General features: G+C 41.9%; 1 protein-coding gene across 1 annotated transcript in view; it reads right to left on the bottom strand.

The window, feature by feature from the left end:
- LOC137375298 (mitofusin-2-like) overlaps positions 1–19,496 on the bottom strand; it is a 94,921-nt gene that overhangs the window by 56,588 nt on the left and 18,837 nt on the right. Inside the window, exons 5-9 of the mRNA XM_068042251.1 lie at positions 13,367–13,491; positions 12,716–12,824; positions 12,178–12,285; positions 11,732–11,885; positions 2,238–2,305 (exon numbers count right to left, since the gene is read on the bottom strand). Of these exons, the coding sequence (XP_067898352.1) occupies positions 2,238–2,305; positions 11,732–11,885; positions 12,178–12,285; positions 12,716–12,824; positions 13,367–13,491 (564 nt within the window). The remainder of the gene's footprint in view (positions 1–2,237; positions 2,306–11,731; positions 11,886–12,177; positions 12,286–12,715; positions 12,825–13,366; positions 13,492–19,496) is intronic.

Raw genomic sequence — 19,496 nt, 5'->3', positions numbered from 1 at the left:
CAATCACAGGAGGTGTAACACCTACCCATTTACCTCCTCTCTCCTCACTATCCAAGGCCCCAAACACTCCTTTCAGCTGAAGCAGTGATTTACTTGTACTTCTTTCAATTTGGTATACTGTATTCGCTGCTCTCAGTGTGATCTCCTCTACACTGGGGAGACCAAACGCAGACTGGGTGACCGCTTTGTGGAATACCTCCGCTCAGTCCGAGAGCATGACCCCAAGCTTCCGGCAGGCTATTTCAACACTCCCCTCTGCTCTCATGCCCACAACTCTGTCCTGGGATTGCTACAGTGTTCCAGTGAACATCAATGCAAGCTCGAGGAACAGCACCTCATTTACCAATTAGGCATGCTACAGCCTGCCAGACTGAACACTGAATTCAATCATTTCAGAGCATGATGGGCCCCCCTTTTTATTTTTGGTCAGTTTTCCTTTTTTTTTTAATGTGTTTATTTTACTTTAGTTTGTTTCTACTGTGCCTACCCACTGTTTTTTTCATGTTTGTGCTTGGGGCCAGGCTGCTCAGTTTTCTGTTAATTAACACCCTCTCTGCACTCATGCTTTGTCTTTCACCACACCATTAACATACCATTTGCCTTTGCTCCATGACCTTCTGGTCAGTTATTCTGTGACCTTGTCCTATCAACACCTCTTTTGTTATCTCTTGCCCCCACCCCCGCTTTATTTGCTGAAAACCCTTTACATTTCTAGCCTCCGCCAGTTCTGATGAAAGGTCACTGACCTGAAACGTTAACTCTGCTTCTCTCTCCACAGATGCTGCCAGACCTGCTGACTATTTCCAGCATTTCTTATTTTTATTTCAAATTTCCAGCATCTGCAGTATTTTGCTTTTATTCCTTTCAGGTGTGAAGGATCGCAAGCTTCAACAACTCGTGGGTATCAATGCCCCTCTGGATCCTTCTTCCTCTTTACTTTCCTCTGATCTTCATCCCTTCTTCTAATCCCGCCCTTGCTGTGTCTTTACAATACCCTCCGGTCTTCCCCTCTGTGGCCCTGAACGATCTGTCCTTAGCAAAGGCCTCAGCTTCATCCCTTACGCCCCTACTTCAAGAATTGAGCTTGGCATGACGCTAAGTTTCTCTTCTTTTGCCTCAGTGCCTACTTCTTTTGCTAGGAATCTCCCCTGCCCGCACCACCCAGCAGACCCATCTACCCATCTTCAGAATTCTCCCTCCACATGAACCCCTCCCTCTGGCCCCTTGCCCTCTCTAGATCGTTTCATTGAGAACTGCTGGCGTGACATTGGCTATTTCAATTTCTCTGCTCCCCTCACACGCCAACTCATCTCCCTCTGAACCTGCAGCACTCTGATCTCTTGGGTTCAACCCTAACATTGTCATCAAACCTGCTGACAAGGGTGGTGCTGTTGTTGCTTGGCGTACTGATTTTTATCTTCAGTGCCTGGGCGCCAAGCATCCCTCAGGATGAGTGCAGAAAGGAAAAACCTGTCGGGGTGGGCGGCACACAAGTAACAGAACCCACTTAATTTTTCTTCTATTTAAACTATTGGAAAGAAAATCTGCTGAGTTCTGTAAAACCCAACTGGTTCACTCCCTTCCCATGCAAACCTGCAATTGTAATATACAAGAACACACACTGCTGGCAGCAAAGCATTACAGATGTCTACAGCCATGTATACAGAGGGCAAGAGCTACAAGTACAGGAACGTTTCAGCTGCAGTCCCTGCCACAATTTGTCTTTTTGCTGGCATAACACGGTATTCCAATGAGAATAACAAAACTGCTTACATTACAAAACAACTCAAATTTTTTTTGTTGCCTCTTTTCAAAATCACACTATATTTAGAATGTCACAAATCAGGTTTTGTCATTTTCATTAATACCTCATTAAAAAGTCTAAAATGATTAATATCCACTTAGCAAAACATTAGTTTACAGTATTCGTTTTACTAAACGTCTGAACTGTAAGCCAAGCTTCTCAAGAAAGCAATGCTTACTTACGAACCAAGCATAACTTAAACTTGAAGAGCTGCAAAGTTATTAAATTAATGTGTGTATAGTATAAGAGTTTTCAATATATGCATGTAGAACATGTGCAGTCATACCTTCAAATAGTAATTTTACACTAATCTATGTTTTTTTTTGCTGGGCTACAAATTTCTTTTTCATTTTAGGAACAGACCAGAAAGTGCTGCAACATAAAGGAATTAACTGTATGGGACAATAGTAATAGATGGTTGTTGGCCATGTACCTCAAATTGCCGCTCAAAATTCTGAAATTCAAAAAGCCTAGCCTGGAATCCATCTGCTAGTGCACCACCTGTAAATCAAAATGCAAAAACATGACGTAGTTTTTAAATACTTCCTCGTAAATATATGAGAAGATTAAAAAAAAATTACATATAATTATCCAAGTAGCTGCTTTATATTGTATCAGGGCATTGTTAAAATAAGAATGATCTACAAACATTGATTGCATTCACTTGTCAGGCAAGGACACTTCCTGAAAGGAGATCGAGAATTCCAGATATGCTATCAATGAATGCAATTCCAATATGCTACTGTTACGAAAGTGCTTCAATTTTGTTAAATTTTTTGAGGACTTGTGTTTTAAAATTGAAGAGATTCAGTGGATTTTTTTTTTTTACAATGTTCACTGAAAGGGCACAAGATGTTGTTTGAAAACAACCTTTGCTGGAAATCATGTGCTTTAAGCTCAATAAACAACAGAAACCTTGGTGATCTGGGGAAGATGTTTACAGAGAAGTGACATATCAAGATTTATGAGGGTCAGGAGGTTCTGACTTGCAGTTTGGTTTCGCTTCTGAGATGTTGTTTTGGTTTAGTTGAGGTGTGTTTGAAAAGCAGTGGAAGATCAACCTGCCAAGAAATAAACCTCAGCTTATCTTTCTTGCACCTCTCTAAGAGACCCTGAGAGGTCTAGTATGTCAGCTCCTCTTTCCTCCTGTCTTTGAAAAAAACTGTGTATTCAATGTGATCATCAAAACCCTTGCTGCCACATTTCTCCTGAGAAGTTGGAAAAAAACTGCCAGATTAATTCTCGTGACGCCTGGAAAGAACTACTTCTGAAAAGATTCAAGTGACCAGTCACTGTATACCCAGACACCAGACCAAAAGGGACAACTGACAACCTTCCATATCTTCTCTTTTTTCTTCAAGAATTAGCGACTATTTGGCTAAAATGTCTTTTTAGTCTTTTTCTTGTAACAGACCTCTGCAGAGAGAATTTCTGTATTTTTTCCTGTGAGCGAGCGAGTGAGCGATTTTAAAAGGGCACTTTCATATTTCAATCTGTGTGTGAATACTTTGCTTCGTTACTGGATAAGACTGGTTCTATAATTAATAGACAACAAAATTATCAGTTTAAGAAACCTGGTTGGTGTAGTTTATTCTGGGATAAAGAGTAGAGCATAGGATTGACTGTATCGGTAACTGGGTAAACATGTGTTATTACCTGTGGAGAAATGGAACTAAAAAAGACAGTACACTCCTCCCACCTCGGTTGTAACATATAATTGGGGGCTGTGTGTGGGATAACCCAAAAGCCGACGATGTGTAATTGTAAGTGGGGTAATAACAATTGAAAAGAGGGGGAAAAAAACAAGTTTCTTGTGCATTAGAGTAAAGTTTACACTACCAGAGAAGGAGAAACTTAACCAAGGTTAAGCTAATAGCATTAGTAGCAAAAATTGAGTTAGAGCTAAAATCAAGAGCTAAGAAAGCAGACATAATTGAAGTAATTGCACAGCATTTGAAATTGGAAGAAAAAGGCAATCCAGATGGTGGTTCAGTTGAATTAGCTAGGATTCAGTTACAATTGGAAGTGAAAAAATTTCAGCTTGAAAGAGAACTGACAATGAAGAAACTTGAACTTGAGAAAAAGGAAAGAGAGAATGAGAAAGAGAAGGAAGGGAATTCAAATTAAAAAAGATGGAACAAAGACAAAGGGGAGGTCTTGACTCCAGTGAAAGTTCTGGTGAGGAAAGATCTGACTCCAGCCCAGGACACAGTGGAGAGTGGTTTAAATTTGTGCAAACCCTCCCTAGGTTTGAGGAAAGGGACGTAGAGGCATTTTTCATTTCTTTTGAAAAGATAGCCAAACAGATGAAGTGGCCAAAGGAAAGCTGGACACTGTTCATGCAAAGCAGGTCGATGGGCTGAGCTCATGAAGTTTATGTCATGCTTTCTGAGGAGGCTTCTGCAGATTATGAGATGGCAAAAAAGGCTATTCTTGCTGCGCATGAGTTAGTCCCTGAAGAATTCAGGCAGAAATTTCAAAACCTCTGAAGACAGCCTGAGCATACTTATATAGAATTTGAGAGAGTAAAGCAAATTGATTTTGATCCTTGGATGCGGGAACAAAAGGTAGAGGCCATGTATGAAAACCTTAGGGAAATAATTTTCCTGGAAGAATTTAAAAGTTCACTCCCTCCATTAGTAAGAACCCATGTAGAGAAGCAGAAGGTTTCAACGGCCAGACAGGCAGCTGAGATCGCTGATGATTACGAGCTTGTTTACAAGCCCAAAACCCTTTGCCTGTCACCCACATAAACCCAAGAAGCATAGAAGGTGGGAGAGTGAAAGGATGGCAAGTAATCGGGGACAAGAAGGGACAGCTGGAATGCCCCAGGATTTCCTCCTCAGGCCAGAAAGGAAGATGCTCAGGGTCCAGTTACAAGGACACAAGGTGGGACACCTTTGTGCAGAATGCTGGAAGTTGCAGAGTAAACCCATGGGACTTATTAGGGTGCACAAGGCCAATGTAGAGAAAGGGGCCAAGACTGACAGTAGAATACATCAGGCTGTAGCGCTGACTGCAGCTGTAAGGCCAAGTACAAAAATCGTTGAGAGTGCGGGGGATGTGAATAAGATACCAGAGAGTTATAGGAAATTCTTGTCAAAAGGAAAAGTAACTTCTTATCCCTCAAGTGAGGTAGGTAAACCTATAGTTATACTTAGGGATACAGGAGCCACCCAAACTCATTTGCTGTGGAACGGCACAACTTTTCCACCAGAGAGCGCACTGACCGCCAAGGTTTTAGTAAATTGTATAGGCGGGGAGTATATACCCGTACCTTTGTATTGGGTGCACCTGGAGTGTGACCTAATGTCTGGAATGGTAACTGTAGGAGTTGTACATAGTTTGCCTGTAGATGGAGTTGATCTACTCCTAGGGAATGATTTGGTCAGAACGAAGGTAGTAGCTTCTCCAGAAGTCATGGAAAAACCAAGTGAAGTTAAAGAGACAGTATGGTTTGCAGGAAAAGATTCCAGTATTTTTTTCCTTCATGTGTAGTGTCCTGAGCAATGGCTAAACAAGTTCCAATGTTGGAGGTAAAATTGGCACCACAGAATGATAGCCGAATATCTGAAACTTTCTTTGGGGATCTGGATAATCTGAAGGAAATGTTCAATAAATCTTCTCCGACCAAGGCTCAGCAAGCCCATCCAGAGTTAACTAAAGTGGCACAATCGGCTCTAACGGAAGCTGAAACAAGCGAGTTCCAGAAGGCTACTATATTAAAATTAAAATAGCATAAAATTGCAAAGAGATATTGACAGACTAGTTGTATCAGCAAAACTGTGGCAGTTGGATTTTAATGTGGGCAACTGTGAGGTTATCCATTTTGGACCAAAAAAGGATAGAGCAGGGTACTTTCTAAATGGGAAGAGGTTAAGTACAGTGGATGTCCAAAGAGACTTGGGGGTTCAGGTGAATAGGTTTTTAAAATGCGACGAGCAAGTGCAGAAAATAATCAAAAAGGCTAATGGAATGCTAGCCTTTATATCTAGAGGATTGGAGTATAAAGTCACAGAGGTTGTGCTGCAGCGGTACAAAACCCTGGTTAGACCCCACTTGGAGTACTGTGAGCAGTTCTGGGCACCACACCTTAGGAAGGATATATTGGCCTTGGAGGGAGTGCAACATTGGTTTACAAGAATGATACTTGGACTACAGGGGTTAAGTTACGAGGAGAGATTACACAAATTAGGTCTGCTTTCACTGGAGTTTAGAAGGTTAAGGGGTGATCTGATTGAAGTTTTTAAGATATTAACAGGTAAAGACAGGCTAGATAGAGATAAACTATTTCCACTGAAACTAGGGGGCATAGTCTAAAAATTAGGGCCAGGCCGTTCAGGAGAGATGTTAGGAAGCACTTCTTCACACAAAGGGTGGTGCAGGTTTGGAACTCTCTCCCACAAACAGCAGTTGAAGCTAGAACAGTTGTTAATTTTAAAGCGGAGATAGATAGATTTTTGTTAAGGGATATGGGCCAAAGGCAGGTATATGGAGTTAGGCCGCGGATCAGTCATGATCTCATTGAATGGCGGGACCGGCTCGAGGGGCTGAATGGCCTACTCCTGTTCCTATCTTCCTATATTAAAAATTGGATTCTGATGAGGAAGTGGAGACCTCCTCACTGACCTGCGGATGAAGAATGGATGGCTGTTCACCAGATAGTGGTACCGCCAGGAAATATTAAGAATAGCCCATAAAATTCCTATAGCGGGACACGTGGGGATTCGGAAGACCAAATCACGTACAATTTGACATTTTTACTGGCCAGGTCTTTGCAAGGATGTGGCGCAGTTTTGTAAAACGTGCCAGATTGTGGGAAATCCACAACCGGCCATAAAACCAGCACCTCTAATTCCCATACCAGTCATTGGGGAACCATTTAGTAGTGTGTTGGTAGACTGTGTAGGACCTTTACCAAAAACAAAAGCAGGACACCAATATATACTTACTATCATGGATATGGCTACTCGGTTCCCAGAAGCCATTCCCTTGAGAACAATTTTTGCTGAGGTAGTGGTAGAGAATTTAACCTAGTTCTTCACTAGATTTGGATTACCGATTGAGATTCATTTGAATCAGGGTCCCAATTTTATGTCTAAAATTTTCCAGGAAGTTATGGGTAATTTGGGTATAACGCAGTTAAAGTCTTCAGCATACCACCCATAGACACAAGGGGCTTTAGAAAGGTATCATCAGACCCTCAAAATGATGATCATGGCATACTGACATGAATATCCCCATGGTTGGGTCAAAGGGCTAGAATTTCTTTTGTTTGCCACTGGGGATTCAACTAATGCGTCTACTGGTTTTAGTCCTTTTGAATTGGTTTATGGACAGGAGATAAGAGGTCCTCTAAAACTAATCAAAGAAAAGCTTTTGAACAGAAGGACAAATCTTCTGTGCTAGATTACGTATCCGTGTTCTGGGAATGGTTCACGAGAGCCTGCAAAGTGGCTCAGGAACACCTTAAAGCTTCCCAAGCAACCAAGAGAAAATGGGCAGACAAGCATGCCAAGACGTGAGCATTTCAACCAGCGGATGAGGTGTTAGTATTACTGCCTTTACAGGGTGAACTGTTGAAAGCACGGTTCAATGGTCCATACAAAGTGGTCAAAAGAATTGGTAAAGTAAATTATTTCATTGACACCCCAGATTGCTGGAAAAAGAATCAGTTGTGTCATATCAATATGTTGAAACAATATCATCGCCGGGTGAAGGATAAGCAAACACAGGTATGTCAGGTAGTAGGGACAGTGAGGATGAAAGGCATATTGAGGCAGAAGGAGACTGAATTGTTAAGGAGATTGGACACTATGCTTTCATATTTAGATGCAGAACAACAAGACCACCTCACAAGGCTACCAATGGCATTTAAAAGAGTCTGTAGGGACAAGCCAGGATGTACAACCTTAGCCACACATGATGTGGATGTTCAGGAATTCTTTGCTATAAAACAGCATCCTGATTGCTTAGGTCCAGAGAAACAGGCCCAGGTAAAAGTAGAAATCCAATGCATGTTGGAAAACCACCAAATTGAACTCAGTCCGAGCAGCTGGAGTTCCCCAGGGTATTAGTGCCTAAACCTCATAGATCAACTAGATTCTGCATGGACTACAGAAAGGTTAATGCAGTAACAAGCGCAGACTCCTACTCAATTCCTCGCTTGGAAGACTACATTGAATGAGTGGACATTGCCATGTTTCTTACAAAAATATATTTGTTAAAGGGTTAGCGGCAGGTTCCTTTAACACCTCGAGTTCAAAAAATATCGGCCTTTGTCACACCAGATGGTCTTTTCCAATGCCAAGTGATGTCATTCGGGCTAAAAAATGCCCCAGCCACTTTTCAGAAACTAAAGAACCAAGAGGTAGCCAGTGTTTCTGACTATATGGTTAACCTTGATGTTTTGCTGATATACAGTGACACTCAGAAGGACCACTTGGAACAACTAGAAGCTCTTTTTAGAAAATTACAATCGGCTGATTTAGTGATAAACCTTGCAAAAGCCAGAGTAACCTACCTCGGGCATATAGTAGGGCAAGGACAAGTGTTGCCAAGAACAGCAAAAGTACCAGTATTGGTGGAGTTCCCTACCCCTAAGACTAAGCGAGAAATCATGAGGTTTTGGGGGATGTGTGGTTTCTACTGCAAGTTTGCACCAAAGTTTAGTACTACAGCTGCTCCATTGACAGATTTGGTGCAAAAAAACAAGGTAGTGTTGTCAGGGAAGTGCCAAGCATCTTTTGAGAAGCTGAAAGCCATTTGGATTAATGAAGCAAATTTGGCTGCTCCAAATTTCACCAAGCCCTTCAAGGTAGCAATTGATGCTAGTGGTCTGGGGGTCAGTGCAGTCCTGTTACAAGATGAAGAACCAGGCATAGAAAGGTTAGTGGGATACCTTTCCAAAAAGCTAAGTTGACACCAAAAAAGATATTCAACTGCGGAAAAAGAAACCCTCAGCTTATTACTAGCTCTTAAGCATTTCGAGGTCCAAGTCTGCCGTGACCATAGAGACACACCGGTATATACTGATCATAACCCCCTAGCCTTTGTGGAAAAATACAAAAACCAGAATGTCCGACTATTTTGATGGAGTTTACTCTTGCAACCTTATCACTTAAAGATTATCCGCATTGCAGGGCAACACAATGTAACTGCAATAATATAAAAGCAAAATACTGCGGATGCTGGAAATCTGAAACAAAAACAAGAAATGCTGGAATCACTCAGCAGGTCTGGCAGCATCTGTGGAAAGAGAAGCAGAGTTAACGTTTCGGGTCAGTGACCCTTCTTCGGAATAATGTAACTGCAGATGCTTTGTCCAGGATTTAACTTTGCTTTGAGTTATCTGAGCGCAAAGATGGTACAAGGCAGAACTGTATTAACTATAGGTAAAGAGTGAATGAGAATGTGTGCGTAAATGTGTTTTAAAATCGTTTCATCTTCATTTTTTTTACTTTTTGTAATGAAACGCATTTAAAAATGGGGTTTCATTCCTTCAAGGATGGAGGTGTTACGCAAGTGCTTACATTTTTTGTTAAATTTTTTGAGGACTTGTGTTTTAAAATTGAAGAGATTCCATGATGTGTTTTTTCTTTACAAAGTTCACTGAATGGACACGAGATGTTGTTTGAAAACAACCTTTGCTGGAAATCAAGTGCTTTAAGCTCAATAAACAGAAACCTTGGTAACCTGGGGGAGATGTTTACAGAGAAATGATATATCAAGATTTATGAGGGTCAGGAGGCTCTGATTTGCTGTCTGGTTTCACTTCTGAGATATTGTTTTGGTTCATTTGGGGTGTGGACTGTGTTTGAAAAGCAGTGGAAGATCAACCTGCCAAGAAATAAACCTCAGCTCATCTTTCTTGCACCTCTCTAAGAGACCGAGAGGTCTAGTATGTCAGCTCCTCTTTCCTCCTGTCTTTGAAAAAAAACCCTGTGTATTCAATGTGATAATCAAAACCCTTGCTACATTTCGCCTGAGAAGTTGGAAAAAAATCTGCCAGATTAATTCTCGACGCCGCCTGAAAAGAACTGCTTCTGAGAAGATCCCAGTGACCGTCACCATATACGTGGACACCAGGCCAAAAGGGACAACTGACATCCTTCCATATCTTCTCTTTTTTTCTCCCAAGAATTAGCAAGTATTTGGCCAAAGTATTCCTTTTTTGTTTTTTTCCTTGTAACAGACTTTTTAAAAATTTGTTCATGGGATGTGGGCATCGCTGGCCAGGCCGACATTTATTGCCCATTCCTTTTGCAGAGAGAATTTCTGTATTTTTTTTCAGTGTGTGAGAGTTTGTGTGTGGGGGATTTTAAAAGGGAACTTTAATTTTCAATCTGTGTGTTAATGCTTTCATTCATTACTGGATAAGTCTTGTTTTATAATAAACTGACAATTTTGTTATTTATTAAAGAAACCTGGTTGGTGTAATATCTGTAACTGGGTAAACATTTAAATATATGTTGTGGAGAAGTGGAACTAGAAAAGACAGTGCACTCCTCTCACCTCAGTCGTAACGGTGCTACTAGAATTACAACAACAACTGAACTTGCAATAATTTGCACTTATTGTGTCTTTAGTAGGTGGAGAAACATCCCAAAGCACCAGAATCACAAAGAAAGACACAATTTGTGATTTATTGCTATCTATACAAATAGATGTTAGTGGGTTTTTTAACCATAAAGCACATTTTTTTTTTTTAAAAACGTTTCCGTATAGGCTACCCCATGACATGTACCAAGGGACCTGCCCAAACACTAGTACCTTCCTGTAACTAACTACCAAAATGCAACGTTAGCTACTCAAAAAGAAGAGAGTGCCATCACTGCCGAAAACATTTTTAGTTATATAGTAATAGAAATATGTTGTGTTGAAATCTGTGTTTTGCGGGACCAATGGAGCAGCGTGTACAAGCTGTTTTCTGAACAGATGACTTGTCGAATGTTCTGTTAGGTGCACAGACCCTGGTTTCAAAGCTTGTTTTTTTTTGAGACAGACCCTAACTGAAAGGGAAATTAAAACTTCACATTTCTGGGGAAACAGAAACTGAAACTAAAGAGTCAGGTTTTTGAGAAAACAGAAACTGGTTGGAATCAGATTAAAAGACAGAGCCATCCAAGCTCTGATAATACAGAGGTGGGATGCAGGCAAGCTGAAGAAAGTGAAGGCTGGATCCAGGTGCTAGCCATAGGCAAATCTGAGCTGCTGCAGCTGTGTGGAGCCTTAAGGTAATACTAGTGGATCCACGTCATCAAGAGTGTCGTCAGCAGAGCTGAGCAAGTTCTAGAGAAGTGCGCCATTTTGGTGAAGACCATACCTATGGAGTTCAGGTTGAAGGGAACTACTATCGGATGAGAATCAGTGGCTGCATCTTGGAAGATCTACCTGAGGAAGTTCAGAGCTTTGAAGAACTTTGTGGCTGTAATTGGTGCCATATATGCTGAGTGGACTGCCCAGTAAATCTGAAAGATGTATCTGATAGTTAAATGTGTAATTTGTGACATATATATGAGATTTGTCTGCTAATTCATGTTTAATTTATGTTGATTTTGGTTTGATTGTTAAAGTAAAAGTTATAAAAGTGAAATCTTGTCTTTTTTTTTTTATTCGGGTCAGTTAATTTGGTTCTTTTGGTTTGCTGATCTTCACAGGGATAACAATGTTAGCAAGTCAACAAATACAGAAATCTGATGAGAGATTATTAAGTCTGATAACCTCTGGTATGTCATTATGTAAAAGCTAGGGTCCTGGGGTCCTAGTTTTAAAACCTATGTCATAGAAGTTAGATAAAGCACATCTCAGAATCTTGCCCTTAAGATCAAAGAAAATGAAATATAGAGAAGCAAAATAATATCCAAGCTTTATTTGCATGCAAGACTTCTTTGATATTTGTGCAATCAAGAATACCACAACACTTACCGCCTTCTGGCATTCCTTGTGCTTTGTGAATTCTGGCATTTACAGCCTCCTTGGCAGAAACAAAAAATATACGATTCTCAGCCTGTGCATAATCCACTACTCCAAGCTCATTCACAAGGAAGCTAACGCAGCGGTCAGTATGCTGTTGACGTACCTGAATTGTAAAAGCGATATGGATTCATACTCAGGCAAGATCAACAGAAATTGAGTAAAACTATTTTTTTTTCCATATAGTCACACATGCATGTGTGTGGGTGCGTGATCACAGTAATAAATATGCAAAATGGTAACGTAATAAGCTTACACAATTTGACATCTAAAGCAACTATATTTTATGACATATTCAATAAATGAAGGACTAATTAAGCCAGTGATGTGTCATTTTTAGACCCAACAATTTGCAGCATGACAAGAAGCAATGATTACAGTGTATAACCATAACTTACTTCATCCATGTATTCAGGCTCAGAAGCAGAAGCATCCCAGCGATTATTCAGGATAAAAATATTAGGCTTGGAAAGTCGCTCATTAACCTTATGAAAAAATTGTTTCTCCTGAAAGTGAAATAATTGAATACTTTGAAATTTCTGAGTCCAAAGTTGTTAAAATTTCAGAATCTATAACAAATAACAAATTCAATGTTAAGCTATGCTTTTTAATGAATTAACTGACATTTGGTTATATTTATGAATGTTGGAATACAGACATTACTTTAAACTAGTGTTTATCAGTTGGGTGCATGAAGTTGATAAATGGATATCAAAACAGATTGGTACATAAATTCTGTGTTTGTAGTATCAGATTTATCCTGAAGCTACCGTATATTACAATTTTCAACAATTGCTAAATCATTTTTGTTCAGAGATTTGCATGAAAGTGGCACTTAGGACAGAAATAGAAGTGGAAATAATTAGAAAGGAACAATGTTATTTCTAGGAAATTACCTTTAAACTGTGCCAAGCACAAAAAAAAGCACACACTTACAGTTTGCATAAGTGTTGATTCTGAATTTGCCACCAAAACAAAGACATCAGCATCCAGACAGAACTTGTCAATCCAGCTATCCAGCTCTGTGGTGACATCAGTACCAGGGCTATAAAAAGAAACACCAGTTGACTTTACACAAAAAGTATCTAATATACAAACATTTTGAAATGCCAACAAAACACTTAGTAATGTTTACAAATAAACTCTGACACAATAAAGAATATGCTAGACAATGCTTGAATGTTTCAAATTAAGAGAAATGTTTTTAATCCTACCCAGCTACAACAAAAACATTGCATCAAAGTCAATGTCGCTATTTAATAATTTATAAATACATCAATTTCAAATTACTTTGAACTGCCTGTGTGGAGTTTGCAAGTTCTCCGTGTCTGCGTGGGTTTCCTCCGGGTGCTCCGGTTTCCTCCCACATGCCAAAGACTTGCAGGTTGATAGGTAAATTGGCCATTAGAAATTGCCCCTAGTATAGGTAGGTGGTAGGGAAAATATGGGGACAGGTGGGGATGTGGTGGGAATGTGGAATTAGTGTAGGATTAGTATAGATGGGTGGTTGATGGTCGGCGCAGACTCGGTGGGCCGAAGGGTCTGTTTCAGTGCTGTATCTCTAAACTAAACTAAACTATATCAAACCTGTCCATTAACACCACATCATCTCGAAGAAGAGCGCATTTCGATTTTGGCCAAAAAACACGGACTAGACAACCAGCATCCAAGTATTCATTCTGATGCAAGGCATGTGCCAGCTGATTCACAGTCTAAAAACACAGAAGTATATATTATTACACATTGTACTAAAACATCATCAATCAATGCTGTCGGCTGGAAGAAAATTGTGCTGCAATAATACAGAAAAGAATCAGACAGAAATTAAGAAAAGCACTTGAACATTCAGACTGCTTCATATTAATGTTTCCATGAAATATAAACCACCTCTTCAAGAGGATGCAAATACCACAATAGTCTCCTTTGTAATTAATAGTAGCTAACATATTCATAACCCACTGGGCTGAATTTCATCAGCACGCCGCACTCAGCGGCGGAGCGCTGTAAAGTCGGCAGCTTTCCAACAAGGAAGCGCCACCGCAGAGCGATACTACGCGCGGGGGTTCATTTAAATGGAGCGGGTGGAGTGGTCGCCGCGTCCCCGGCAATGGCGTCCAGCGCCACTGCACAGGCACCAGATGCCATTTTTAAAGGGCTTCAAGCCCTTAAAGGACACCTAAATGATTAAAGGGACCGGTTCTTTAATAATTTAAATAAAGATTTGTCCAAACCTGCAATCCCCTCTCCCACCCCCTAAATGCATAAATAGTTTTTTTGGTCTATCCCCCCCCCCCCCAAAAAATTAGTTCTCAGTAATGACCTTCCCCCCCCCCCCCACCACCGAACTTTATTCCCTTTGACCCTAAACCCCTTCCCACCATCCCCACAGCCAATGAAAAAGATTTTTCCCGCTCTCCCACCCCCGCCCTGATAATTTGACTCCTCCCCCCTCCCCACCAGCATCTCGCCTCGGAACTCCGTATGGCGTTCCGAAGGTGCTGGGTTGCTGCCAGTGACCGTAAAATCGGCGTGGGACAGCTGCCGGGAGCAGGTAAGTTAATTAGCATGTTTATTACACTCATTAAAATATTTAAATGAAGGTGGGGGGCCACAACGAGGCCTTGCCACCACCGGTAATATCTGGCTGTGCCTTCTGGGTGTCGTGGATGGTGGTGGGCCGCTCCCGCAAGCATTTTATGGGCCTCCCCACCACGATCCATGATGCCAAGGGGCTGGTAAAATCCAGCCCATTGTGTTTTAAATGGCTGGGAAAATCCAGACAACTTATATACACACACATACATACCATATACAACTCTGTGATTTTACCTGTTATTCAAGGCCTCCTGAAGTTGCATGCCAACTTCCTCCCAAGGTGTTCTCCCTTAGCCTGTGCACCAAATGACTCTTGATCCTTGGTGATTTCATCTCCACCTCACCATTCTTTCAAATTCACTGCCCACTTGCTCCCACTCAATATTCCTTCTCCTACAAACTCCCCTCCCTATATTCGAGGCTTCTCTGCACCCACGATCACAATCTCCCACAAGGCCTTCTCTGACCAATTTTTCATCTCTCTTAACACCCATACCCTCCTCCAATGATTGCTCTCACCATATACTCATGGAACGCTTTTCTCCCAAGTCCCTTACAATTTCCCTTTTAAGTTCCCAATTCCCTTACTTCAGGCATGTCACCGTCACATTGCTTAACTGTCCCTTTACCTTTTGTTCAATGGCAGTAAAATAAACATCCTCTCTCATCCCTGTCATTCCCACAGGCACAATCTCCAGTTTTGTTCATTAAAGTCACAGGGGTGCAAACTTCAATGTAACTGGCAAACAATTGGCCCATTTATTGCCAGATCTGGTTTCACTAATCGAGCAATACCGTATTTCACTTTACACTTCACTTTCCCTCTACAGCTTCCAACCTCAGTCTCGCAACCCCGGACAGTCCGCTTCTACCTCCTTCCCAAAATCCACAAACAGGACTGTCCCGGCAGACCCATTGTGTCAGCCTGTTACTGCCCCACTGAACTTATTTCTTCCTATCTTGACTCTATCTTTTCTCCCCTGGTCCAGTCTCTTCCCACCTACATCTGTGACTCTTCTGACGTCCTACGTCATTTTGACAATTTCCAATTTCCTGGCCCCAACCGCCTCCTCTTCACTATGGATGGCCAATCTCTCTACGCCTCCATCTCCCACCAGGATGGTTTGAGGGATCTCCGCTTCTTCCTTGAACAGAGGCCCAACCAGTCCCCATCCACCACCACCCTCCTCCGCCTGGATGAACTTGTTCTCACATTGAACAACTTCTCCTTCAACTCTACTCACTTCCTTCAAGTAAAAGGTGTTGCTATGGGTACCCGCATGGGTCCTAGTTATTCCTGTCTTTTTGTGGGATATGTCGAACATTCCTTGTTCCAGTCCTACTCAGGCCCCCTCCCCCAACTCTTTTTCCGGTACATTGATGACTGCTCCCGCCCTGAACTGGAAAACTTTATCAACTTTGCTTCTAATTTCCACCCTTCTCTCACCTGTACATGGTCCATCTCCGACACCTCCCTTGCCTTCCTCGACTTCTCTGTCTCCATCTTTGGGGATAGGCTGTCTACTAATATCCATTATAAACCCACCAACTCCTACAGCTACCTCGACTACACTTCTTCACACCCTGCCTCCTGTAAGGACTCCATTCCATTCTCCTAATTTATCCGTCTCCGACGCATCTGCTCTGATGATGCTACCTTCCATGACAGCGCTTCTGATATGTCTTCCTTTTTCCTCAACCGAGGATTCCCCCCCACTGTGGTTGATAGGGCCCTCAACCGTGTCCGCCCCATTTCCCGCACCTCTACCCTCACCCCTTCCTCCCAGAACCGTGACGGGGTTTCCCTTGTCCTCACTTTCCATCCCATCAGCCTCCACATCCAAAGGATCATCCTCCGTCATTTCCGCCACCTCCAGCGTGATGCCACTACCAAACTCATCTTCCCCTCCTTCCCCTGTCAGCATTTCGAAGGGATCGTTCCCTCTGACACCCTGGTCCACTCCTCCACTACCCCCACCACCTCATCCCCTTCCCACGGCATCTTCCCCTGCAATCGCAGGAGGTGTAATACCTGCCCATTTACCTACTCTCTCCTCACTATCCCAGGCCCCAAACACTCCTTTCAGGTGAAGCAGCGATTTACTTGTACTTCTTTCAATGTAGCATACTGTATTCACTGCTCACAATGTGGTCTCCTCTACAGTGGGGAGACCAAACACAGACTGGGTGACCGCTTTGCGGAACACCTCCGCTCAGTCCGCAAGCAGGACCCTGAGCTTCCGGTTGCTTGCCATTTCAACACTCCCCCCTGCTCTCATCTCTATCCTGGGAGTGCTGCAGTGTTCCAGTGAACATCAACGCAAGCTCGAGTAACAGCATCTCATTTACTGATTAGGCACACTACAGCCTGCCGGACTGAACATTGAGTTCAATAATTTCAGAGCATGACAGACCCCCCATTTTACTTTTATTTTTAGTTATTTTTTTCTTTTTCATTTTTAAAATTTTTTTTTGTGTTTATTTTATTTCATCTTAGTTTGTTCAGTTTGCTTAACCACTGTTTTTTTCATGTTTGTACCTGCAGCTGTTCAATTTTCAGTCCGTTAACACCCTTTCTGGACTAATGCTTTGTCTTTCAATAAACCATTAACATATTGTTTGCCTTTGCTCCATGACCTTCTGGTCAGCTATTCTGTGACCTTGTCCTATCTACACCTTCTCCTTTGTTATCTCTTGCCCACCACCCCCCTCCCCCACTTTACTTGCTTATAACCTTTTACATTTCTAATATCTGCCAGTTCTGAAGAAGGGTCACTGACCTGAAACATTAACTCTGCTTCTCTCTCCACAGATGCTGCCAGACCTGCTGAGTGTTTCCAGCATTTCTTGTTCTTACTCCATATTTCACTTTCCTCAGCCAAAACCATCTACTATTCTAGGAACATAATTAAATGCCAGGACAACCACAGGATCCTCATTTTCACTGACCTTAAACCCCTTTTCAATTCCATATACCCCAAGCTCAAACAACTGCAATAAGCTCATGAATTTCTTTGTCACCCAAAATAAGGTATGTGCAGCAATCTCTACAGCATCCCCATCTACTTCAGCACAAACTAACACTCCCACATCTATGTGCAGTTTCTTCCTCATCTCCCTCCCTGCCCTCTTCATTCTTTTCTCAAATGAACAAACCTCCTGCTTCTTCAATTCCCTTTTGCTCCCTCTCCTCAGAAACTGTTCCCTTCCCTTCAAAACAAGTGCCTTCCTCAAAAGTATCCTTGCCCCTTCTGTCTTTAACTACTGCCTCATCCCCAATTTCCTTTTCCTCTCAGAAATCCCAACACATCGTCACTTCCCTGCTTCACGCTCCCCTTGAAACCCCTGTTCGGCTTGGTTTCTCACAAAGCGCAATAGCTCTAACCAAAGTCACCAACACCTTCAGTGATTCTAACAGCAGTGCATTATTCATCCTCAACTTCTGTACAGTGTTAAGCACTATGCCATCATGCTCCAACACTTCTCTTCCTTTATACAGCTCATGAGACTACTCCCATATAATTCTATTCTTACCTATCCAAATGTACCCAGTGCATCTCCAGCAATCATCTTTCCTCCCTCCCACACACTGTCACCTTGAGTTCCCCAAGGATCTATCCGTGGCCTCTTCCTTGTCCACACTCTGCCCATCAGGGACATCATTCACAGGCACAAGACCAACTTTCACATGCATGCTGACAATACCAACATTTCCTCTCCACTACATTTGCTCAACCCAATAACTGCCATTGTGCTATCAGACTGCTTCACATGCAGCCTTGAATAAGTCTTACACCAATTAATCATGAGCTAATTACTCCCATTTCAAAACTGGGAAAACCAAAAGGCATAGTCTTTGATTCCCACCATAAACTCAACGTTCTTACTAATGATTCCATACTCCACCCTAGTCACTGTCTCAAGCGGTTTACAATCTTAGTGCCCTGCTCAACCCGGAGTTGAGCTGGAAACACTATATTCTTTCCATCACTAAGACTGCTTATTTTCAACTTCACAGTGCTGTCCACGTCTAGCCCTATCTTAGCCTTTTGTGTATCAGTTGTGGCTCAGTTGGTAGCACTCTTGCCTGAGTCAGAAGGTTGTGGGTTCAAGTCCCACTCCAGGACTTGAGCACAAAAATCAAGGCTGACACTTCAGCACAGTACTGAGGGAGTCCTGCACTGTTGGAGGTGCTGTCTTTCAGCTGAGACTTTGAAACGAGGCTCCATCTGCCCTCTCAGGTGGATGTAAAGATCTCTATTTCGAAGAAGAGCAGGGAAGTTATCCCCAGTGTCCTGGCTAATATTTATCCCTCAATCAAACTCTCAAAAACAGATTATCTGGTCATTATCCCATTTCTGTTTGTGGGAGCTTGTTGTGCGTGAATAGGCTGTCATATTTCCTACATTACAACAGTGACTATACTTCAAAAAGTATTTTATTGACTGTAAAGTGATTTGAGACATCCAGTGGTCATGAAAGGCATTATATTTGCACAAGTCCTTCTTTTTCCTGCTACTGAAACCCTTATAAATGCCTTAATCCCCATCAGACACTATTCTAACATACTCTTGCTGGTCTTCCAATCTTAACAAATGTCAACTCTTCCAAAATTCTGATGCACATATCCTGTCCCACATTGCCAACTTGTCCATCATCCTTGCCATCAATGACATTTAATGTTTGCCTGTTTCCCTATGTATTCAGCTTAAAATCCTTACCGTTAAGTTCCTCCATGACCTCTATATTCCCTGCCATACTGCTGTGTTTTATACATACCTCCTTCCGTTGCCCTATGATTGGTGGTATAGCCTTCAACCCCCTGGGTTCTACTCTCTGGAATTCCTCAACTAAACCTCCACCATTAAAAACATTCTCAAAATCCATTTCTTGAATCATGGTTTCAGTGATCCTTTCCAACCTCTCCCTTCCTGGCTGAGGATCCATTTCCCTTACACACATCTGTGATTTGTTGTTGAAATTTTAAACATTACTAAAAGTGTAATGAAAATACAAATTGTTGCAGTTGACCTTCTGTGCCTTTATTAACCAAAAAACCCTCTCTTGCTGAAATTAACTCATGATTCTACTTTAATTTTTTGTAAATAAAAGCAAAATACTG

This window comes from Heterodontus francisci, chromosome 11, assembly GCF_036365525.1.
Source record: "Heterodontus francisci isolate sHetFra1 chromosome 11, sHetFra1.hap1, whole genome shotgun sequence".
Classification (NCBI taxonomy): domain Eukaryota; kingdom Metazoa; phylum Chordata; class Chondrichthyes; order Heterodontiformes; family Heterodontidae; genus Heterodontus; species Heterodontus francisci.
Note: the sequence above shows the minus strand (reverse complement) of the source record. Positions and strands in the feature narration are given on the sequence as shown.